Source organism: Rutilus rutilus (assembly GCF_951802725.1).
Source record: "Rutilus rutilus genome assembly, chromosome: 18".
Taxonomy (NCBI): Eukaryota; Metazoa; Chordata; class Actinopteri; order Cypriniformes; family Leuciscidae; genus Rutilus; species Rutilus rutilus.
In genome coordinates this window covers 12,938,694-12,947,041 of record NC_140231.1, presented here as the reverse complement: position 1 = coordinate 12,947,041, position 8,348 = coordinate 12,938,694, and the positions used below count along the sequence as shown (strand labels likewise).

General features: G+C 37.4%; 1 protein-coding gene across 1 annotated transcript; it reads left to right on the top strand.

Moving 5' to 3' along the window:
* Positions 1-2,890: 2,890 nt before the first annotated feature.
* Positions 2,891-6,485, top strand: cryba1b (crystallin, beta A1b). Its single transcript, XM_084387464.1, has 6 exons — positions 2,891-2,953; positions 3,654-3,726; positions 4,179-4,297; positions 4,386-4,527; positions 5,571-5,713; positions 5,939-6,485. Exons 2-6 carry the CDS (start codon positions 3,682-3,684, stop codon positions 6,084-6,086), a joined length of 597 nt encoding a protein of 198 aa, XP_084243590.1. The 5' UTR covers positions 2,891-2,953; positions 3,654-3,681; the 3' UTR covers positions 6,087-6,485.
* The last annotated feature ends 1,863 nt before the right edge of the window (positions 6,486-8,348 follow it).

Below are 8,348 nucleotides of genomic sequence, written 5' to 3'. Positions count from 1 at the left end.
AATCTAAATTTCATTTCTTTTAAAGGGAATATGTCATTCATTATTATATTTTCGTTATTATATTTACTCACCCTCATGTTTGTTCAAAACCTGTATTCATTTCTTTCTTCTGCTGAACACACAAGAAGGTAGCCTATTTTGAAGAATATGGGTAACCAAACAGTGGTCATTGACTTAATTAAAAAAAAAAAAAAAAAACCATGAAAGTCAGTGGGGTCCATCAACTACTATTTGGTTACTGTCATGACATTCTTCAAACTATATCTTTTTTTGTGTTCAGCAGAAGAAAGAAATGCATTCAGGTTTGGAACTACTTGAGGGTGAGTAAATGATGCCATTGAAGAACCATTTTCAGTTCTTTAAAAAACCGAAGAATATTTAACCCCTATAAAGACCTTTTTGTGCTATTGAATGGCTCTGGATGTTAAATGCTCTTCATGGAACCGTAGATAATGAACTTTATTTTTAAAAGTGAACTTTGTTGAAGTTAATGATCACAGTCCACAAGAGGACGCCACAAGACAGTACAACAAAAATGGCCTGTGACTCACAATGGTAAAACTAACCTACTTGATAATCAAAATTTTATTTATACCAGTGAATGAGACAATTACTTCTGATCAAACACCATGAAGAAAAATAAATTAAGCAATTTAGCAAATAAACTACAAGTGCTTGCAATTTCATGGTTTTGGTTGGCTTGAAAAGGTTTCACCAATTTATATAGCCTAATGTCCTCCATATTAAATGTGTGCCTGCCATCTTTGAATAGCCTACCTTTTTAAGCAATACATTGTGATTATTGGTATAGAAGCCTGTTATATTACAGCTATCATTGTTGTGCTATATACAAAACTAAGACAGAAATAAACCGTTATAACTTAAAAAAAAACTGAACGAAAAACATGAATTTCATCAGTAGCATGTTTGTTACAATAATGTTGATACAGAGGAGAGTTAATTAATAATATGACTGAGAGAGTAGAAGTGAACACACTCATTTCATTTCCCAGGCCTGCTGAGCTGGCTCGTCTCTTTGTCATCGTGGTGTGGCTGCCCTCATCAGCAGAAATACACACACACACACACACGCACACACACACACATGCACGCACATGCAGACATTTTTACACACAACCAGAACTACATCTGACACACACACACATAGGCTTAACAGATACACACATCATACACATTTGACACACACACACACACACACCTCCACTCTGGACATTTTGTGGGCTAAACAATGTGCTGACTGCGGTCTGTGTGCAGCCATTGTTTTGCAGAGACCTGAGTTGAGGTTGCGAGTTTAGCAAATACACTTTCAGTTTCTGTACTTCAAAATGAGTTTAATTTAGGCTATGTTACTTGAAGTTTCATTAATTGTTTGTGAACAGTGGCCTACTTGACATTTCTAAATGAAAATGGTTTCAAAGTAAATTCTACATCATTTTTTTCAGTCATTTTTACAATGAATGCTGAAGCTGTTCAATTCATTTCAGATCTCATAGACTTAAATGTTTAAGTCTACATATTCATCTATCAATGTAAACGTCCACTGGTTTATAGTTTTGCTCCTCTTACTCCTTTTTAGACATCTAAATATAAAAACTTCAATGGTTCCATAAAGAACCTTTAACCTCCACAGGATCTTTCCATTGTACAAAAGGTTTTTTTTTTTTTCAAAGTGGTAAAAGGCTCTTTAGATTATTAAAATGTTCTTCACACTCAGAAAAAAAAAGTTGCTTTAAGAACTGACCACTCAAATGTTCTTTGGGGAACCAAAATATTTCTTCTATGGCATTGTTGGGAAAAAGCCTTTTGGAACCTTCATTTTTAAGAGCGTAATGGTGCATTTGTCTAGATTTAAAGTCAGGCAGTATCCGCTTCATCGCTTTGGAAAACACACTGATTCATATTAGCATTTTAAATGCCATGTTTTGCCATTTATAGGACAGAAACTCATCCGTGTTACTCATTGCATTACTCAGACGTCACCTCTCAAAAACAAAAACATTAGGCCTTTTACTGTGGCTTAAGGTTTGCGCTCAGATAAACTAGAGACTAAACACTGGAAATATATAAATAATCATTATTGTTTTGAGATAATTTCTTCTCAGGCATCACCGAATTCAAACCTTTTATACAAACCACATATAGAAAGTAAAAATACATTTCTATGAATCCTTATGCTGTTTTGAATATAATATTTTCCTTATAGAGTCCGTGCAATACTAAATACACTGTAAAAAGCGAACAGTTGGATCAACTTAAAAAAAAAAAATACTTCAATTGGTAACACCAAAAACATTGAGTTTTTTTCAACTTAATTTCAAACATGATATTGCTTAAAAGTAATATTTTTTTCAGTAGTTGTGACTTTTTCACAAGATTCAAAATGCTTTAGAAATATATATTAATATTCATTCAGTTTATACACTGATATGAGTACATGTTCCTCATTCCAAAAATGTAACTTTGTAAATTTAATGTAATTTCATTTATTGCAACGTATTGGCCTACTGTCCTTAATGCAAATTTGAAGGGCCTGAAAAGAAAATCTCAAATTATAATATAACCATATCATATAACCTTATAGGTTATTCACATAAATGTGACCTAAAATGAGATATTAGCAGGCATTGCTTCCTCAAGCAGTGTAAAAGTGATCATCAGGTAGCGTAACATGAGAGTAGGCCATACGGCTGCCACACGTCTCCATGGCCCCTCATTGGTGGAGATCCCTTCATTGTGAAGAGTGTGCGGAGGAAAGAAAGGACTACAGCTCAGGACAGAAACAAAAGGCATCCAAAGCAAAGTGCTGACCGCAGCCAGGGTCTGTGAATCAGGGAGCCCCATTGAAGCGGTGTCTGTATAAATAGCCCCACAGATGCCTGAGCTGGAGACCGCGTGCTGGATTCCCCTCAACGCACACAGCTCATTCTGTCGGGTAAGTCTGGTAAACCCTGTACCTCTGCCAACTCTAAACCAGATAGTGATTAAACCAGCTTGGAACACCATAGTGAGCATTAATTATGCAGAATGACTTATCAAACAATGATCCACTGATACAATCAGACATGCTAAATTATAATTATGATAGGGGAGATATTTATGAGATGTCAACCAGGGATTTGAACAAGAGGCTTTCATTATCTCATCTGACGTCCATTAGACAGTAATATAAGCCACTCGGTTTAATTGATCCAGCAGTGTTCAGGCTTGTCATACATTGAATACTTTACATGTTATTATCTAGAACAAGCACTTGTAATTTTTTTTTTTTTTCTCACAGTAAAAACAAGTTGGCCGTGTGTCCACCAAAGCGTTTTTATCAAGCTGAAATGTAACTTAGGCCTACTTGCTCTGACTGGCATTTGTTTTGGATGAACAGATGTGCTTTGTTGTACAAGCAGAATGTCCTGTCCATCCTCCACTGTGATTGGACGGCTGGTCGAAAAGTGACAGTGATGAGCGTTTTAACCAAAGTTGAACATTTTTCAATTCTCGGCGTCCGGGGAAGAAATTCCAAGCGCTCAGCTCCTCGTCATGACGCTCCCATTGAAAAAAATGCTTATTTTAGCATGGGTACATGTTCAGCAGTGTTGTGAACTTCTGACATGAGTGCCTGTCTGATTCCTTGCATGCAGGTCAGTCAGCGCTGATATATCTGAAACAATGGCTCTGACAAACCCTATGTCAATGCCCATGGGACCATGGAAGGTAGGCCTATAGTGATTTATTTTATTTTAAATTAAAATTATTTTAATTAATATTTAAGGGGCAATGTTTCTAAACTAAATGGGTATTTAAAGGGATAGTTCACCCCAAAATAAAAATTTTGTCATCAATTACTCTATGTTTTTCCAAACCTGAATGAGTTTCATTCTTCTGTTGAACACAAAAGAAGATATTTTAAAGAATGTTGGTAGCCAGACAGTTTACGGTAGCCATTGACTTCCATAGTATTTCTTTTCCTACTATGGGTGTCAATAGGGTCCATCAACTGTTTGATTACTAGTATTCTTTAAAATATTGTTCAACAGAAGAAATAAACTCATACAGGTTTAGAACAACCGGAGGGAGAGTAAGTGATTTCATTTCTAGGTGAACTATCCCATTAATTAAATGATGTTCAACACGTTGAGCTAAAATACTGTTTCTTTCTTTCCCAGATTACCGTTTATGACCAGGAGCATTTCCAGGGCAGGCGTTGTGAATTCACCGCTTGCTGCCAGAACATCATGGAGTTCGGAATGGAGACCGTCCGCTCCCTGAAAGTGGAGTGTGGCGCGTGAGTAAAAGCACACTTCTTTGATTACTGAAGTAAATCTCTCTTCCTCTCTCTAACCCCTTCTCCTAATTACCTCTTGTGACTCTAGCTGGATTGGTTTTGAGCACTCTACCTTCAATGGCCAGCAGTTCATCCTGGAGAAGGGAGATTACCCATGCTGGGAGGCCTGGAGTGGAAGCAATGCCTATCGCATTGAGAGGCTGATGTCCTTCCGCCCCATCTGTTCTGCTGTGAGTTAGACCATCTGCACCAGAACACGAAATACACCCACCAGTAGACTTTCCGACCATCACTATTTCTGAAATTTGTTTGCCATAGTGAGTGTTGATAGATGGCATTAAAAAAGCAGGGCAGAACCTGATTTCACCAAGTGCAACATGTTTCTGGATCACCATTTTTGTTGATCCTGGAACAACATTCTAATCAACCAATCAGATTTGAGGGACAAGTTTACAGTTTATGTCAAGCTAAGAATTAAGTTCTTCTACATCAGTGTTATTAACCTATCATTTCCCTCTGATTTTAGGGATAACTTATGGGTAGGGTTCGGTTTAGGGGTAGGACTACATTTTCGGACAGGAATGCAAAATCAGGAAGTGCAAAAGCAGGCATTATGAGAGAGGTCTGATAATAAAAATCAGGGCTTTGCGCCAATCAGAATTGAATTGAGAATTTTTTTATTTGAACTGAGCTATGCTGATTTCATTTTTCAATATGAATTACATGTAAGGGGTATAATCAAAAATATTAGAAATATAAGTCCAAAATATTTGCATATATAAATATATATATTTATATAAAAAAATTAAAATATATTAATAATCAATGTTTGAAAAGTCACCTTTATTTATACATTTATTATCATTTTAATTATTTACAATTTACATATGTTATCATACACTAAAGGGGTATAATCAAGAATATTAGAAATACAAATCTGAAGTATTTATTAAAAAAGCAACAAACAATAACATACAAAAATGTATTTGATTAAAAATATAAATCTATTAAAAATCAATGTTTGAAAAGCCAATGATTATTTATTTCAACTTTTATTTTCATGGTCATGTTATGGAGCATGGTGGAAGAACATTTCCCAGAATGCACAGTATTACACAGTTGTGTGATGCACTGCAGTAAATTCCATTCCATTTGCAATTTCGCTCATCCCAATTCAACATCCTGTGAGACGTGGCCACTGCCAGTTTAATTCAAATTCCAAGTCATGAACCGAAAGTGAACCCATTTTGTCTGCTTGTTCATTCTGAAACAGATGCACAAGGATTCCCGTATGATGCTTTTCGACTGTGAGAACATGACTGGAAAGCAGTGGGAGGTGTGCGGTGACTACCCCTCTCTGCAGGCTATGGGATGGTGCAACAACGAGGTCGGCTCCATCCAAGTCATGAGTGGCGCGTGAGTACGATTGCTCCGATGGATTTTGATCGTCTGATTATTTTGTTAGGGTCAAAATTTTGGCTAGCATTCTGGCTTCCTGCTCTCATGTTGCTTTCGATCTGCATGTGAGAAAGGAGCGCGAGTGCTTCGGTTCGGGCTTGCGTCACTGCATTCGTCAACGTTTGAGACCTCGAATGCTCCACTTGGCCTCCATGATAACATGCTGTGTTCCTATTTCTCTAGCTTTGTATGCTACCAGTATCCTGGTTACCGTGGTTACCAGTACATCATGGAGTGCGACTGCCACGGAGGCGAGTACAGGCACTACAGGGAGTACGGCTGCCACGCTCAGACCCCTCAGATCCAGTCTATCCGTAGGATCCAGCATTGAGAGGAGCCGGCCGTGTCCTTCCTCCCTTCCCTCCCCTCTTCCTCCTTCTGAGCCCTTAAATCCTCCACTTCCTCCATCCCTCCGTTTCCAGCCACGCAAGACGGTTTGTTGACCAGGACGGCAGGCTGGTATACTGGTGCTACACCAATGTAACAAGTCCACAGCACTTTTTTTTACCCACTACACGAGGAAAGAAAGACAAACTATTGACGGCAGGAACGATGAGATAAAAACCGCAGAAGAAAAAGTCCTGTACGATTCCAGCCGGACGGACGTGGTGTGATGAGAAGCTGGGAGCGTTGCTCTACTTTCGTCATGACTTGATCATCATGATCGTAGCCATTGCAGTTTTCATGGTCAACATCTGTACGATTTTTGATGAATAAAGAACATGAGTATAAAATCTGAGGAAACACAAAAACAGAATACTTGATATCAGCTGACTGTAGTGTGTGGATCTTTCCTGACCTTACATGAACATTAGGACTAACATTCAACTCTCACAGATGAGCATAAAATGAGAAGGTGTAAAGAATTGTCTAAAATTAAATGAAGTTTTAAATGAACAGATACAATGAGTCAGAAGAATTTACATTAAAGCATGACAGGACAGCCTTTTGTTCTATCTATATCAACATAGCAAGACCTCTAATTCAATTATGTGTAGAAGTATTTTTGTTTTCAAAATTGTAATCCACTAAACTAAATTACCTTTCGGATACTGATACGTCAAAAAAATAATAATAATTATGGTGAGTGAAGTGGATAGGTGATAATGTTAGACATTACAAATGCAACAAACACAACAAAAATTGGAATTGTAAAGAGTTTTTATTTTCTGCTTCTTCAAGCATCCACCAATGTTTCATTTTTCAACATTATCAACTCTAAGTGAAATTGGAAAAAATCTCTCTAAAATGCAGTTGTATTAGGGTGGAGACCCCCAGTGACCACACGAGGGAACTAGAGGGTCCATAGAAATACAGTCTTAATGTCTGATCTGAAATTATGAGATTAGTGACAGCCATATTTTAACAGCAAAAAATAAAACTAATCTTATTCTAACCTATACTGTGCGGCATATACTCTCTTTTAGTTTCGTGCAGTTATCGTATAAAAACAAATAATTAAATATTTGGAAACAACATTTATTTATAATGTAATATATTTATAACATTTTACTCTTTACAATTACAAATTAAAATTAAAATAAATAGCTGCATTTATATTTTAGGAAGAAGATCATCATATATCGGGGTCAAAAGTTTCAAAAAACCGACAGCACTAGGTGTTTAAATGGCATTTTAAATGACATGGTGCACTCCATTCAAAACTATTTTGAACTAAGTTTTCACATTTTAAACATGTGATTTTCATGACTTATTACATGCAATTGAGAGACTCTCTCTCTCTCTCTCTTTCGGCTGCTCCTGTTATCCGCATATTATCGAGAGACTACCTCGAAAATATCCAAGGCTGTATTCAAATTCGCCCCCTATACCCTCATTCATTGTTCTACATTAGTCCACTAATATAGTTCATATAGTATAGTTCTTGAAACATAGCAAGCAGCTCCAGTAGTAATGAAAATATGTTGTCATGGAAACTAAACCTTATTTAAACAATTTATTAATCAATTAAAAAGGAATTTATACCTGTATGATATTACGCTGCACCCACATTGGACCAGCGGTTTTGGAAACTGGGTGGATGGATGGATGATGCAGCTGCGGACGCCATCTTCTTTCGAGACCGGAGCGGGGCAGTATCTGAAATCACATGCTTCGCCATAGAGTAGGCGGACAACAGTATGTGACAAAACAAGTATGTCTGAATTAACAGATTCTGAAGTGTGCATACGATGGACACTTTACTATCCCATGAGGCCACGGGAGAGGATTTGTGAATGGCAGTGAAGTGACGCTGGTAAGTCGCGTGATAAGAGCAACATGGCGATGTACGTCCAGATTATTCACACTCATGGTATAGAATGTACTTTTTTAGCCTTGGTGAATTACTTATTCAAGTATCAAGAGAGTAAGCGATTTCGGACACAGCCCAGCAGTTCATTTGGCGCGACCCTCAGTGTATTATGGGTATTCTGAACCCGTCATTATTAGAGTGCATTGTGGGATTAAATGAGTGCACTCATTTAATCCCACACTATGGTTTCTTACACCACTACAAATGGCTTTCCCCTCAAAAAGTGCCCTATTTAAGGGTACAATACATGGTGGCAATTTCGAACTTCCCAGCTTCATA